Source organism: Schistocerca serialis, chromosome 7, assembly GCF_023864345.2.
Source record: "Schistocerca serialis cubense isolate TAMUIC-IGC-003099 chromosome 7, iqSchSeri2.2, whole genome shotgun sequence".
In the NCBI taxonomy this organism is placed as follows: domain Eukaryota; kingdom Metazoa; phylum Arthropoda; class Insecta; order Orthoptera; family Acrididae; genus Schistocerca; species Schistocerca serialis.
The window spans coordinates 423,228,273-423,243,578 of NC_064644.1; the positions used below are offsets into that span (position 1 = coordinate 423,228,273).

The 15,306-nt window shown below is 44.2% G+C and overlaps 2 protein-coding genes across 3 annotated transcripts in view; one reads left to right on the forward strand and one right to left on the reverse strand.

Moving 5' to 3' along the window:
- Positions 1-11,857, reverse strand: part of LOC126412236 (uncharacterized) — a 101,591-nt gene extending 89,734 nt beyond the window's left edge. Inside the window, exons 1-2 of the mRNA XM_050081727.1 lie at positions 11,762-11,857; positions 3,405-3,492 (exon numbers count right to left, since the gene is read on the reverse strand). Of these exons, the coding sequence (XP_049937684.1) occupies positions 3,405-3,413 (9 nt within the window). The 5' untranslated portion in view covers positions 3,414-3,492; positions 11,762-11,857. The remainder of the gene's footprint in view (positions 1-3,404; positions 3,493-11,761) is intronic.
- LOC126412235 (centrosomal protein of 135 kDa-like) overlaps positions 1-15,306 on the forward strand; it is a 368,271-nt gene that overhangs the window by 226,506 nt on the left and 126,459 nt on the right. The gene's annotated exons all lie outside the window — the stretch shown is intronic.

The following is a 15,306-nucleotide window of genomic DNA, read 5'->3' on the forward strand; positions in this document are numbered from 1 at the left end:
TTCGGAGATTGTAGCAATGTTCTTTTGGCAGTCTGTTTCCGCTTCGTTAGTGGAAAGTAGCAAACCTATAGAGTACATTTGTATAGGCATGTCTGACAGAACACAACACTTATCTATAGAAATGTACTCTCTAGGTTTGCTACTTTCAACTAACGAAGCGGAAACAAACTGCCAAAAGCACATTGCTACAATCTCCGAAAAAATTCTTTCACATGTCAGGAAAAATGTTCACCCATATAACAGCTTCATGCGTAAACAGTTAAAAAAATGAAATCGTCGGGATTTAAACTCGGGACCTTCAGTACGATGATCAGACGCTCTGCCAATTCACCTATGCGGAATCTGCGATTCAGTCGTCACATACCTTTTCCTGCGCTTCGTACTTCTGGCGCTACTTTTAATTACCGTTTACGCATGTTCTGGACGACAGCACGCAGCATGAACTAAAATCGTGTTTTGGTTGATACTCTATCGACACTCAACGTTTGGTATCGGTCTGAGTGTCTGACGTCAGGAGGTTTGAGTGTAAGAAACGTTCTCTGCTGCTCCTTCTCTACAAAATCGTTTCAGCTGCAAGTATTCACCAAGTCAAAGAGCACACTGGACTCGCTTTCGGGAGGACGACGGTTCAATCCTGCGCCCGGACATCCTGATTTAGGTTTTCCGTAATTGCCCTAAATCGCTCCAGGCAAATGCCGGGATGGTTCCTTTGAAAGGGCACGGCCGACTTTCTTACTCGTCCTTTCCTAATTCGATGAGACAGATGACCTTGCTGTTTGATCTCTCCCCCCAAACAACTCAACCCAACCAAGTCGAAGCAAGAGAGAACTCCAGCTGCAGCTAAAACTCATATTTCTGTCATCTCAGTTTCAAAATGCAGGTAATCTGTCCGAGCATATCCCCCTGTGTAATACGACAGGTATTACATTTCAAGCATAAACTCGTGTAGCCACAAAAAGTTTTCAGTATACATACATTCTGCGAAACATAAGAGAGAGACTGAGAATGAGGCGACTGAAGCCCTCAAGAAGCCTGACACACTGATGAGCCACGGGCATTGCGCCTCTTAATGGCACTGAACTGCCGAATGTGCTTGTGGTTAAAAAGGCACCAGAACATGGTATGTCCGATGTATGCCAACATTGCTGATACTGATCGACAGTAGCTGGATCGCCACGGAGTACTCAGTGTCGAGGAGATACCATGCGTTATGAGACAACTTGACAGATCCTGAATGACCACCGAAAGACCTAGAGGCGGAGTGACGTGGGCCGTATGTGGCTGGACTACTGACGGGCAGCAGCGATGCTCCCTCGGACCAGTGCAGTCATCCCCCTGCATCCAGGGAGCCTAAAGACAACGGAAGAGGCAGATGCGACCATTACACCCTTCGCACCGCCCAAGGATCAGGCAGGACGGCTGGGGGGATGGAGTGCGTTGTTGAACGTGGAAGACATGTTATTAGAGTCTGCGCCGGCCACTGTGGCCGAGCGGTTCTAGGCGCTTCAGTCTGGAACCGCGCAACTGTTACGGTCGCAGGTTCGAATCCTGCCTCGGCCATGGATGTGTGTGATGTCCTTAGGTTAGTTAGGTTTAAGTAGTTCTAAGACTAGGGGACTGATGACCTCAGATGTTAAGTCCCATAGTGCTCAGAGCCATTTGAACCATTTTATTAGAGGCTGCTGTTGGTAATAAGTTTTAGAAATGGTTAAAATGGTTCTGAGCACTATGGGACTTAACATCTATGGTCATCAGTCCCATAGAACTTAGAACTACTTAAACCTAACTAACCTAAGGACATCACACAACACCCAGTCATCACGAGGCAGAGAAAATCCCTGACCCCGCCGGGAATCGAAACCGGGAACCTGGGAGTGGGAAGCGAGAACGCTACCGCACGACCACGAGCTGCGGACTTAATATGTTTCAATTAGTTGTAGTGTATGCAAGTGCCACATAAGAGAGAAACAAGTTGTTGGACATTAGTAGTGGCGGGGAGATAGTTAGGTATGGTAGTAGGCGTAGTCTTCATTAATATTAGTAGCAATGTCAGTGTGATGACAAGTAGATGTGTTGGATGTAATAATGCAGTTCTATCATTATTTGCAGAGTTTGGGAAAAAATTTCCACTTAATAGCAATAATTATATAAGAACAAATGTAGCCTATGTTTAAATTATCCGTAACATGCTACAACGTAATAAATAAGTAGCCAAATAAAAACAAGTAAATACATAAATATACACACAGTGCATCATCTAACTATTGTAAGACCCCATCGCCAGGAATGCAAAATCACCTGACTACAATGTTTTTTGCCGCTTGCTTGCGTGGCCACGGCTGTAGATGCAGGTGACTACCATTCTCTTGTGTACTTGCGCATTCGTGTACTAAAACCGTTACTCAGTGTCGCGTGAGATAACAGTTCCATACCACTCTGCCCAAGAAATGACAGTGAGCCGGTGGTATGGGGCCGGTTGCTGGCATCGCCATTCTTGTTTACTGGAGTGCTGCCTAACCTTTTCGTAAACGCTTCTTGACAGGAACGTCTTATGCAGCAGTGACCAAATCTCAAGAAATCGTAATGATAAATGTGAAACTTTTTGCCTAAACGTTTCTGGTAGTTCGGTGCACATGTCACAGATCCGGTATTTCAGACTTGTTTGTTTGTTGGGGATACAGCATTCTTCTGTGGCAGACTTCGGTCTTGTTTTGTATCCGACGTGTCGATAGTTCCTTATAATGCACACTGTGACTATGCTAAGTAAATGAACGACACCTGTAGCTGAAATTATATCCGTCAGGGACTGTTGTAAGCCGGCCGGGGTGGCCGAGCGGTTCTAGGTGCTACAGTCTGGAACCGCCCGACGCTACGGTCGCAGGTTCGAATCCTGCCTCAGGCATGGATGTATGTGATGTCCTTAGCTTAGTTAGGTTTAAGTAGTTCTAAGTTCTAGGGGACTGAGGACCTCAGAAGTTGAGTCCCATAGTGCTCAGAGCCATTTGAACCATTTGACTGTTGTAAACACCTAGCATCCTAGGCCCTATCAGGTCCTTTTGCGTATTTTTGCTTGATTCTTATATTATGTGGATATGGGGAACAGCTGGGCTCTATCTTATTCCACGTTGGGCCTTTGCAGGGTCACTGATTTCTCCATCACAACATAGGGTACATAGTGTGGATTTTTATCAGCTTGTGTTAATGTATTACTCTGCGAAAAAGTCATAGAATTTTATCAGTTTCCATACGATAACTGTTTCCTTGTAAAGCAGAAATTTCAATAGTTATCGCTAGCTTATTGGGTAACGCCAGTGATCGAATCATTGAGGCCGAAACATCTATTCAGATTAAATTACAAAATAAAGCTGAGCTAGTGATAGAGATCGTGCATACGCATGACTTACTGTCTTCATTTGTGCATCGTATGTCTGCCTGTGCCGTGACAAAGTCCCTTCGTCCAATCCTCAGCCATCGATTCACACGTGACGGTACCTGAAAACAAAAACAATCATTTGACACGCATATCTTGCTTTGCATTCACTGAAGCTGCTTTATAAACTGATAGCGTATTTTTTATAAAGGGTGTGTAATGGCGTACATGGGATTACGTGACCGCTCACTTAGCACTCTGCACTTCCTAAATTGCTGTACTGGTGTCCTGTGTCGCGACATCGTGGTATGGCTCGTCTAAAAAATAGTTGTTTTCGAGTCAGATGATGGACAGTTTTTCGTCCTTGGAATACCACTGGCCCATGTGGAGAGGGGAGGGGGTAAGAGCGAGATGGACCCCAGACTGTGCACCATATGCTGAGATAAATTTAAGAACAGTGCCCATTTTCCCGAGAACGGCTTGTAGTCTTTAGTCTTGCATATAACTGTTCATTACGCTCATTTATTATTCCCACCAGAATGAGTGTTTCACTCTGCTGCGAATTTGTGCGTTTTTGCTAAACTTCCATACATTAAATTCTGTGTACTGGATCCGCAGTTCCTATTATCGCGTATTTCGCAAACCTGGTCATTGTACGGCAGTGGAACCGAACGCTGTAACTCAAGACCGTATTCTATCAGCTCGGAATTTAGGTACACTTGGGTTGGATGTGGGAGGGGCTTGTTCGGGTATTCCCAGGATGGACACAGCTTACTGTAGAAATAAGTACCGAGAAATCAGTGTCCCTCGTGTAGGTGAAGGCTGGCAGCTGGACATATGGGAGATGACTAATAGGAGAGCGTATTGCGTACTGCTTTAAGAAACGAGGAAGGCTTTCTAGACGGGGACTTTGACACTGCATACACTTCTTCCCCAAAAAGAGTGTGGTGTCACAGCCAGACACCACACTTGCTAGGTGGTAGCTTAAATCGGCCACGGTCCATTTAGTACATGTCGGACCCGCGTGTCGCCACTGTGTGATCGCAGACCGAGCGCCACCACAAGGCAGGTCTCGAGATACGGAATAGCACTCGCCCCAGTTGTACGACGACTTTGCTAGCGACTACACTGACGAAGCCTTTCTCTCATTTGCCGAGAGACAGTTAGAATAGCCTTCAGCTAAGTCCATGGCTACGACCTAGCAAGGCGCCATTAGCCTTACATAGTTTGATAGTTATCGTATGAAATGTCTCATCAAGAACGTTGTAAACCAACAAAGAATAAAAGTTAAGTATTCGAGGAGTTGCATACTTTTCTTATTAGCATTCAATGCTTAACCTGTTCCAGAATTCACGCCCGTCTGCGTTAGATAGCGTGCATTTCGGCCTCCTCTATCAACAAGGTGTTGGCACATTCGCCAACACATCAAAGAGCATTATATTTCAATAAAATAATGTACCTGTTACATAAGTGCTTAATCAATATGGCAGGGAATACGTTAACTGTGTACTTAAGCTCCTGACAGCAACGTCGTCTTAGGGGGTGAAAAGTCACATTTTTTTCTACCATGTATGTTTCTCTTTTTATGGCAGTGATTCTCATATTTGCAGTTAGCAGTTCATGCACGTTTTCTTTTCTCTGACCTGAATAAGCAGTCTTCAGAGGAAAAACAGTGAGTATTGACACAACCTGCAAAACGTTCTATTTGCAGCGCGGTCATTAGAGGCGGAGCACAAGCTCGGATTGTGTAAACGACGGGGAATGAAACAGACCGTGTCCTTTCGGAGGAATCATCCCAGTATTTGTGGAGCTATTTTAGAAAATCACGGTGAGCCTAAATCTGGGTGGGCCGGACGGGGGTTTCAACCGCAGTCCTCCAGAATGCGAGTCCAGTGTGATGATCACTGGGTCACCTCACTCGATCTTGAAGAAATTTGTTCTTTCCCCACACCATTCACGACTGGAATATTAAATAGGCGTGGAGTACCCTGGCCACATATCAAAAGGTTTCTTCCAGATTGTAGGTGTTCTGGTGTGATGCCGTTCTTGATCGGTATAACTATGCTGTCGTTATACTTGTATAATTTTATATAAACCTTGTGCACATCGTATACTGTTTTACATTTTTCACAAAGCGAAGGGTGTCCCATTGCGCAACTTACTTGTTTTTTATTGCATGATCATCATTAAACCGAACAATGTGAGAAGAAAGGAAGACGTGATGTTGCACTAATCTCAGAACTCACGACTACGCAAAGTTCGCACATAAACGTGTGTGGATGTATTTATCGCCAAAAGTATTCTCTGCAGCATCGACCTCCGCAAACATATATATTTAAAATAAGTAAAAAAAAATTATATCACATAATAAATGGCGCCCTTTGCAGCTATCAGATTGTATAATATAATCTGTATTTAACGAGCGCACGCTCTGACATTCAACCTATCTCATGTCAAGGAATATATAGAAAGCAGAGTATACTATATTCTCAATCTGATGTGACTGATGCTCAACGCACTGATACAAGCAACGAAAGGGTTTTTCTCTTCTCCAGAGAAGCTCTGCTATTAAGAGATATCGTCATAAAATAGAATGAAAAAGTTGCAATCATGCTCTAACAGTAAATATTATCATCATTACTAGGAATAAAACCATCACAGTATCGCTACAAAGTTAATAAGTTTGATTTAGTTCTTCCAAGAACATACTCGTGTTTCTACTCATTTCTGCTTCAAAAATGGAGGGGGCGGGGGGTGTATATTGATGACATGGCCCCTGTAGGGTGCTCAGTGTTCCGGGAAACCATATACGATTGTTATCGTCCGTTAGACACTCTCCTTAAAGGTTCGTTTCACTAGTAGGGTTCGGTGATAATACGCTGCCGGAAAAGTATGCAACAGCCTCTAGGGCCAGGACGATTATAAATTCAGACCAAATGAAACACACGTCACAGTAAAGGGTGCCCAAACAGTCGCATCAGTACACAATGTACACCCCTCTGTCGTCAACTAGGCGTGTATTCTCGCATATGAACTATCATAAAGGTACCGAATGGGATGCAGTTATAGATTGTACCAAGTTTCTTGTGCTTTATATTGCAAGTCGGCAATGATGCTTGCAGGGGCTAGAGAACGAGTAAGCTCCCGCTTCATGATGTCCCATACGTGTTCAGTTGGCGAGAGATCTACTGATGTTACTGGCCTGGGCAAGAGCACGATTCAACGCCATCAGCCGTACTTGGACGTGCACTGTCCTGCTGAAAAGCACATGACATTCCTGCCGAAGAAGTGGCAGTAGCACGGGGATAACAGCCTGTGCAGTGTATTGGGCACGGGTTACTTTACTCTACAGAAAGACCAGTTGTGACCGCTTGTTTTAACTGATGCGCCCCCCCCCCCCCTCCCCCACGCCCGGAGCATGAAGTCTGGGATGGGTCCTCTCTGTCGTGGGCGAATGCATTCCGAAACAGGCAGCTCACCAGGTCCACACCAAAAACTTGTGTGTCCATTATTCGCGTGCAGACAGAACCTGCTGTCATCACTAACGATAACAGAGCGCCGTTTCTCTCTCCAGTCAATTGTTTCACGATACCAGAGTAGCCATGCTTGGCAGAGTCGAGGTGTCGGTGGTAGCCTGGCCAGAGGAACACTTGATCTTAATCCTGCTTCAAGCAGACGGTTCCCAATGGTCCATGATAACACAGCAGGTGCAACATTTACCCGGATTTCGTCCCTGGATGAGAGGACTGATGACCTCAGATGTTAAGTCCCATAGTGCTTAGAGCCATTTGAACCATTCGTCTCTGGATGATCGGTCGGCTATCGCTGCTCGCACAATGGTGCGATCTTGCCGTGCGGCTGTACCTCGCGGACGTCCAGAACCTGTTCTACGGGTTTGGGAATATACGTCCATCCAGGCACACGCAGGCCCACAATGCGATCCCGTTCAAATGGCTGAAGATGTTAAACATGAGTATGTACTCGTGGGTGGGGCGTGGTTGTGCGTTAGAATGAACGTTGTAAACGCAGCTACTGTGTGCAGAATAAGAACATGGGGTGCACAGACAGGCCTCTGAGCGTCATCTGATCGCCGATGATGATGACAGATGAATCACTAAGGACACAACCTGTCAGTATGCACATATTACACCCTGGTGCCATTGAACACAGTCCTTGAGGCTGTTGCATATTTTTCCCGCAGTGTACATCGCTGCTTCTCTCAATTTCACTGCACGCCATGAATCATTGGAAGTATAGTTCTCACTTGCGAATGCGAATACTTTCGACAGCCCCCAGAATTCTACTCGCTGTTGTTTGATGGGCCATTGTTTTTATTTAGAGTGTTTAGCTAAACTATCAGCCGTTCCTCCCCATCCTCTCGTCTAAGAACTAACCAGCAAGCTCTTTTGGGTAGAGAATGAGAGATGGAATATTGCGTTATGTGCTTCTACTGTTTACGGTCACTGAAGAACGAACGCGGGGCAGCTTGTACCGTCGTCCAGTTTGTGAACTGCTTCCAGTATTTCACGTTCCAGTCTGAAGCTTTAGTGATCACTGGACAACGGAAAGCAACGCGCAGCATACGTGCGCAGTGCTCGAACATGGAGCCAGTACTGTCGACGACTAGTTCCACGGACGCATCTTCTCCGCCTTATACGTCCCGAAACGGCCCAGCACAAAAAAACCATTTCTTGGAGATCATTTGCCCTGTTAGAATTTACTCGCATAGCCTACTGATACTGGTCACTATTATAGCGACGGTACATATCTATAGTCAGCACACCTTAGGGAATGTGGAGGAGTACATTACTGGTGACATCATCATCTAACACCCCCCCCCCCCCCCAAATCTTTTCCTGGTACTTTGGTGAATGATGTGAGAAAAGAACAGCTGATGATTAATCCGATTTTCTCGTCTTCGTCATTTCGCGAGAAATATCTAGGAGGAAATAATGCTGCCCGACTCTTTTTGCGACGTATGCTCTCGGAAGTTCAACAGTAAAGATTTCAATCTTGCACAAGCCTTTCCTGTAATGTATGCCACTGGAGTTTCTTGACCATCTCCTTGCCGATCTAAATACACTCTTTCTTTCAAGTTTTCACCTGGTTTCACAACTCTTGATTGATTGTACTTGGCATACCACTGGCCTTATGGTTACACAAAAGCAAGCTGTTCCAGCTCGTCTATACGGAAACACAATTTGATTGCTTCTTGCTGGTAGAGTCTTCCACTCTTCTTCCGATTATGTATTCATTCGAGTCATTGTTTCTCTGTCTTGCAATTTTCAGAACTGTTAGCATATTGTGGAGCGTACAGCTCTCGTTAAATACGTTTTATGTGCACAACCCTAAAGTAACGGAACGACATCAATGTTTTGTGTTTGGTTCTGTTTCTACAACTTTTGTCAAAATTAATCTTTCACTGTGCAACGAAATGTGCATTTTTTTTTTAAATTTCTTAGTAGATTAAAATTTGTGCCACACTAGCGCTCGAACCTGGAAACTTCTCTCTCGCGAAAATGCTCTTAGCCGTTGAACTCTTTTGGCAAGTCTCGTACTTGAAAAGTGGGAGAGAGGTATGGCAAAACAGAAACCGTGACGACGGGCCGTGAGTCGTTCTTATAATATATAGCTCAGCATTGTCTCTGAGAGGTAACGTTATGGGGAAGAGTCCCAGTGAAGTTCACAGTTTTACACTGCCAAAGAGTTTTAGCTTTTAAGATCATTAGTTGCAAACTTTAAAGAAACATAGTTTTTGGCGACTTTGTTGGCCAGGATTAACGGTTCAGGCTGTTGACAGAAGTTGGTTGCACTACTATAGGACAAAACTTAAGAGTGTAACATTTCAGTCCCACCCCACACCACTCCCGCACCTAGATTTGGATTTGTTGGACGCGACTGAGTCTGCAGCTGTGAAAGTACTATGCTCATAACATCAGTTATTTGTGGTGCACCAATATATGGTTATGTTGTGAGTTGTTTTTCGAAATAAACTTTGGAAATATTTAGATAATGAAAAAGCGAGTTGTTCCTCAGTACGAAGTCAAGTCCCGCCGCTGGAAATGAAACACTCATCCTTAAACTCAAAATTACAGCTTGTTTGCTGTGAGGATGCTGGGTAGCTGTTCGGATGTCTATGAACATTGGAGTAAATATGTAGCCTGTAAATTTATACTACCTGTCTGTTTAGACGCGGCAAACAAAAACCTGTATCATATACGACAATGTAAACTGCCAATCTGGATCATAGAGTGTCTTTTTCTTATCTCTGCATGTCGAGTTTTAAGAAAACTCGAATACGTGAACAGAAAGTCATGTAATCACTTGGCAGGGCATGAGAAAAATCATGGAATTGTAATTTTTTTATACAAGGCGAGATGTGCTTTAAATTAAGGTGAGATTGCAATTAAACTAAAACAGAGAAAATATTGCATCTTGCGGTTCAAACCGCAAAAAATTGTTTCAGTTTCCGTAAAATTTCATTTTTCGGGAGAAACAGCAACCTGCTATACACGAAGAAAGTAACTTCTTAAAGGACCTGTACTTCATCACCGAGATTAGGCGCCCTTGCGTGGACTGTCTATATCGCTAAATTAGTCTTTAAAATTACGGACGCTGCTTTAAGTTAAATAATTTTAATGATAGCTGTATTCAGTATGATGAAGCAACTTACTAAATAAGCGCATTATTTGCAGTTGTTATTTATTTGCCGAATTTAGCGACTTCAGTCGTTACTGATAAAACATGAACTTTTACGGAGATAGCGAATGTAAAAGATTTCGGAAATGGAGAAACCTGTGGTGAATTTGCATCATTTTGCTAGTTTAGAGAGGTCACGGTTAACAATAAAAGAACGAAAAGCACGTTACGAAGGATTTGCGCACAGAAAGAGCAGTACTTGACGGTCTTCTCTCTTCGTGGCTCACAAGGGGAAGCCACCACAGGGCCCTCGCTGACTCAGTTGAAACTTTGCAAGGTGAAAGAAAGAAGGAAGGAAGGAAGGAAGGAAGGGAAGGGACACCAATGTTGACGTAGGTGGCGACATTCAATACTTTTCGGGCAAATCACGGCTAAAGTTTTGACTCCGCATAATCAGTTTGTTCGAGCATTTTAAAATCTGGCAAGTTGGTAGCGTAGTGGTTAAGAGAACAGGTTCAAATTTCTACGCCCTGAGTTCGAATCCAAACTTATGCTTTCGTTTCTTTACCTACTATTGTTCAGGAAGTGCGTAACATCTATATTTTTGTGACATCGTGAAATACATCGGAATTATTGGCAAAGGATATAAGTTATTGAAATAGATTTTATCATAACAAACCTTATATCATCATGTATTATTAACAGTAATTCAGAATGAAAAACATATAAACCCGAGTATTTCGATTTCCTTATAAAATGAGTTGTTTGTCGATGAAACTGGATTACCGACGTGTTTATTAAAAATAATGTCGCTAAAGTATACGCTGCGCTGACAATCCTGCGACATATACTTTTGCCAACAGTTGAAGAATTACATTCGCGGATTACAGAAGTGCCCGGTTCTCATCGCATAGTAAATGCAAATCACAAGTAGAAGTGACGCAACTAAAAACAGTCCTTGGTACATCGTCAGTTGCATGTTCCAGCTTTCGACAAAATACTTAGACATGCGTGGCTTGCCACGAAATTATCGCCAAATCGCGACGCATTTAGCAACGTTGACGTTGGTACTTTTGTTAGTGACATCACGCTAAAAAAGCTAGACTGTCGCTGTGTGCATTGAATGTTTTTATGACAGACACCGCCTTGGGGAATGTACTGGTTCTCGTGAAATATAAAAGTGAAAATCAAAACAAAAATTGAAATACTATAATTGATACATTTTTAATCTTCAAATACTGTCAGGATTATAACGATATATAAAATATGTCAGCTGAATTTGTAGATTAAAATACTATAATTGATACGTTTTTCATTTTCAAATACTGGTAATGTCGTAACATTATACAAGATTCGTGACTATAAAATTTATTTTTAATAAGATTTCAAATGCTTGCTTCTTTTCTTAATAATTACATGGCATTTGCAACAAAAGAAGAGAAAGATACATGAGACTGGATTTGAACGCGGGCGCAAAAATTCTAGACGATGCTCTTACCCAGTATCTATCGACTTATTGCATTTGTTATAGCGCAAGCGGCCTGATGAATTGGTGTCGAAAATTTGACTATCATTTTCCCGAAAATTAATTGATATCTGTACTTAAGAGCAAAATAGGTGACCTTCTGAAGATAGTGACCTATGGCTTTATCTATATCAGTTACATGAGATCAAGTGAAGTGACAGCACATATGCGGCGTTTTGCACCGCGCCTGCATCCGCTGCTGGGTAGCGGCTGAGCGTCGTACTCACCCACAGAACGGCTGGTCCGGAGCGCAGCTGTGGGTAGTCCACTTCGTCCGCGCTGGGTTGCCGCCGACCGGCCGCCTGGCCACGCTGTGACTGCTGAGGCTGCGGCCCCGGGAGTGCGCATGCGCCGCTTCGCCCGCCCCGCTGCGTTTCTGCTAGGGTGGGGAGCCGAGAGCGCACATCTGCAGTGCTCGTGCGGTGCGCCCCCCCCCCCCCCCCTCCATCCTCCCCACACACACAAACACGCGCACCCGCGTGCGTCAAGAGCGTGACAGTACACAAAATAGATCAAGGTACGCGTCAGCATACGTCAGTCAAGTCAGTTTTCACTAACTGGAGCCACAAATGGTTGTTTAGGCAACAGTCTCCCTCCAGAATGTGGATCGGGAACTCGAGTTACTACAGTGACTTACGTAGTGTGCCTTGATTGTATTTTTCGAAATTTATTCGCTGACTGCGAATTTCTCTATATTAGTTACGGATCTTCTACTGAATTACCCAGTAGTGAGATACGAAAATTGTGCCCGACCGTGACTCGAATCGGGATTTCCCGTTTATCGCGAGCGGCCGCCATAACCACTTGGGCAATCCGTTGCACGCTCCCCGGGTCGAGCCAAACCTTCATGTATTGAAGAGGCAAACAAACTGGTACACCTGGCTAATATCGTGTAGGGCCATCACGAGCACGCAGAAGTGCCGCAACACGACTTGCCATGGACTCGACTAATGTCTGAAGCAGTGCTGGAGGGAACTGACGCCATGAATCCTGCAGCGCTGTCCGTAAATCGTAAGAGTACGACAGGGTGGTGATCTCTTCTGAGCAGCACATTGCAAGGCATCCCAGGTATGCTGAATAATGTTCATGTCTGTGGAGTTTGGGGGCCAGTGGAAGGGTTTCAACTCAGATGAGTGTTTCTGGAGCCATTCTGTAGCAATTCTGGACGTGTCGGGTGTTGCATTGTCATGTTGGAATAGCCCAAGCCTGTCGGAATGCACAATGGTTATGAATGGATGCAGGTGATCAGACAGGATGCTTACGTACGTGTCACTTGTCAAGAGTCGTATCTAGACTTATCACCGGTCTCATATCACTCAAACTGCGCACGCCCCACACCATTACAGAGCCTCCACCAACTAGAACACTCCCCTGTTCATATGCACATTCATGGATTCACGAGGTTGTCTCCATACCCGTACACATCCATCTGCTCGATACATATTGAAACGAGACTCCTCCGACCAGGCAACATGTTTCCTGTCATCAACAGTCCATTTTCGGCGTTGACGGGTCCAGGCGAGGCGTAAAGCTTTGTGTCTTCCTGTCATCAAGAAAACATGACTCGGCCCATATCGATGATGTTTCATTGAATGCTTCGCACGCTGATACTTGTTGATGGCGCAGTCTTGAAATCTACAGCAATTTGCGGAAAGCTTGCACTTCCGTCACGTTGAACGATACTTTTCAGCCGTGCGGTTCTAGGCGCTTCAGTCTGGAACCGCGTGACCGCTACGGTCGCAGGTTCGAATCCTGCCTCGGGACATGGATGTGTGTGATGTCCTTAGTTTAGTTAGGTTTAAGTTGTTCTAAATTGTAGGGGACTGATGACCACAGACGTTAAGTCCCATAGTGCTCAGAGCCATTTGAACCATTTTTGATACTTTTCAGCCGTCGTTGGTCCCGTTATTGCAGGATCTTTTTCCGGCCGCAGCGAAGTCTGAGATTTGACGCTTTACCGGATTCGTGATATTCACGGTACATTCATGAAATGAAATGGTCGTGCGGGAAAATCCCCACTTCATACCTACCTCGGAGAAGCTCTGTCCCATCGCTCGTGCGCCGACTATAACACCACGTTCCAACTCACTTAAATCTTGATGACCTGCCATTGTAGCAGCAGTATCCGATCTAACAACTGCGACAGACACTTGCTGTCTTATATAGGCGTAGCCGACCGCAGCACCGTATTCTGCTTGTTTACGTATCTCTGTATTTGAGGACGCTTGCCTATACCATTTTCTTTGGCGCTTCAATGTATGTCATACTTTCTACATCCTCCCCTACATTCGTCACCCAATACTCCCAACATTATTTGGATTCCCACAACAGGGAGAATGAGACAATGAAGAACTGAGGTCATTGTTGTTACCGTCGTGTGCCCGCACAGGCTTATAATAATTGCATGCATGTTTGAAAGAACAGACACTACTGACGAGCCACACCTGTACGAACTACTCTGAAATTTATTCGCTCACTGTGAATTCCATGGCATCAGCTGTATTAGGTAAAAATTTGTGCCGGACCGGAACTCGAACCCGAATTTGCCGCTTATCGTGAACGGTCGCCACAACTACCTAATATAGCTGAAATCATGGAATTCGCAGTCAGCGAATAAATTTCGAAATATTTCGTACAGCTGTAGATCGTGAACAGTGTCTTTTGTTTGCCTCTCATGTACATACTGAACGTATTTATTACTGCAGGACTAGAAACTTGGCAGTTTGTTTGTTTGTTTAGTTCTTTCCTTCTTTCGTCTATTTTGTTCTAATCTGCAAAGGATTCTTATTTATTTGTGTTGACTGGCACTAAAAACGCCACCCATAATAAATGATGTGTAATTACCTATTTAATCAAAGTATAGCCATTTATCCTTTATTTCTAGATGGGATATATTATTGGTATGTTATGGACTTCGCTTTGTGAGCTAACACTGAAATGTCTGAAGATTATTTAACTAGCCTTAATGTCTTTTCGCAACATGAAAAAAAGAACTTCTCACTGGATTGAGGCAATAAGGTTTTCCCGCTCTTGTAACAACTTATTTTTGTACCTTGTGTTCTTCCTCTTTAAGTCATATGAATTTTTATGATTTTTCTGTGATTAATCAGCTTTCTGTAGTAAACATGCCATTGAGCGGGGACGTTACTGCAAAAGCTGCTGTTGTGGTGGAAGATGGTTGCAATATGCATTACATTGCAGAAATGTTGAGAACTACACTTTCCACGATTTACCACTTTCCACGATTTACAAGTCGTAAAAAGGTTCATGGAAACTGCTGGCTATAAAAGAAAATCAGGATCAGGTCCGAGAACATGACATCGGCAAGAGATGACTACCTCCTACGATTTCAGGTTCTCCACAACCGTCACACTGCCACCGCTTGAAGCACGAAATCGACCCCCACCAAGTTCGAGGGATCAATGTTACTCAGAAAATCGTCCGAAGAAGAGTGGAAGAAGCCAATCTTCAAATCAGAAGATATGTTGCGGAACCAGAACTCACCGGAAAGCATCTCAGAGGACGACTGAATTTCACAAGCGAATATCGCGGCTGGATAGTGCAACAATGACAGCAAGTAGTGTTCACCCACGAGTCGCGTGATTTGGCCTGTGATCACCTGATGTTAGATATAGGGTTTGGAAAAACCCTGAGGAAAGCTATTCGCCTCGCCAATTCTCAACCAGGACGTCTTCTCATTGTGGGTCTATGATGGCGTGGGCAGGAATCACTAGTACTGCAAGGTTGGATTTGGTCTTCGTGGAACATGCGA